This window comes from Sphaeroforma arctica (assembly GCF_001186125.1).
Source record: "Sphaeroforma arctica JP610 unplaced genomic scaffold supercont1.8288, whole genome shotgun sequence".
Lineage (NCBI taxonomy): Eukaryota > Ichthyosporea > Ichthyophonida > Sphaeroforma > Sphaeroforma arctica.
The window spans coordinates 1-1,258 of NW_014032270.1; the positions used below are offsets into that span (position 1 = coordinate 1).

The 1,258-nt window shown below is 46.3% G+C and overlaps 1 protein-coding gene across 1 annotated transcript; it reads left to right on the plus strand.

The window, feature by feature from the left end:
• Positions 1-836: 836 nt before the first annotated feature.
• SARC_16530 (hypothetical protein) lies at positions 837-1,019 on the plus strand (the record flags this gene model as incomplete). Its single annotated transcript, XM_014289366.1, has 1 exon — positions 837-1,019. A coding segment is annotated over one exon (183 nt), but the record flags the coding sequence as incomplete, so codon positions are not given.
• Positions 1,020-1,258: the final 239 nt, after the last annotated feature.

The following is a 1,258-nucleotide window of genomic DNA, read 5'->3' on the forward strand; positions in this document are numbered from 1 at the left end:
CGTCAAATTTGTGGGTGTGTATAAATATGTGGCTGGTCTGCTCGTGGTGGTGAGGGTCACTGTTGTACGATCGGCAAGACCAACACGGCTGCTATTTTGCATTATGTAACACGCATAGCCTAACTTACTACACTTCTTCGCATGTCAGTATATATCCCTATGTTTCGCCCTTCATCTAAGTACAAGTTTCTTTCACTTGACCTATCAGGTGCTCGCCGGATGCTGGAGTATCAGCGTGAGTTCACATGCACTATGTGTGGCGAGGTATTCTTTGTGCAGTGCGACCATGAACAGGACAACTGCATCCCCAAACCCACCAGGTGTCCAAAAAATGACAACGGGACACCCTGCAACTCAACTAGGTTTGTGGACGTAGTGACGGATAGCGGTATTGGGATGCCAACCTATTGTAGCGACTTTCAGGTATGCAATGTAGCTGAAGGTGGGGCTGTTGAACTTCCTGTGATATACCTTTGTGTCCCCATCAGCCGCTTTTGCTTCGCAATATTTTTTGTCCTCCCTAAATTTGGGTTTAGCATATCCTAATAATCGATACACTCGACTGGCTTTCTGTTGTGTCTGTGGGTTGCTTTCTCAGATATACATTCGTATTTTTTCCTATCATCGATTTGTCCCCGAACCCTGTATGTGGCTGTACAAACCTGTGTTTGGCTGAGGACACCCTCCCTTTCCTTACCACAGTGAGTGTGTATCTGTGTAGCGTGTGAATGGCCAGCACATATCTGCGTACGCCGCACCACGTATCGTACGTGCGTATGTATACTCACACACCCCTGCTGCAACATCCCTTCTCACTCTACTTTACCACATCGCAGGAGATCAAGATACAGGAACAGATTCACAACCTGGGTATGGGGGTGATCCCGAGAAGCATGCATGTGACCCTTGAGCACGATTTAGTAGACAGGTGTAAGGCTGGAGATGACGTGACGGTTGTAGGTGTAGTCATGCGCCGTTGGAAGACCGTGTTCCCAGACGTGAAGTGCGAAACGGAATTGGTAGGTCGAGCCTGCTACGTTGTGTGTGCGTCATTTTCTATATATGAGATTTCATTGTCTATACAAATCTATGTATATATATATATATATATATATATATGTGTGTGTGTGTGTGTGTGTGTGTGTGTGTGTGTGTGTGTGTGTGTGTGTGTGTGTGTGTGTGTGTGTGTGTGTGTGTGTGTGTGTGTGTGTTTGTGTGTTGTTATCGTGTGTGTGTGTGTTTGTGTTGTGTGTGTGTG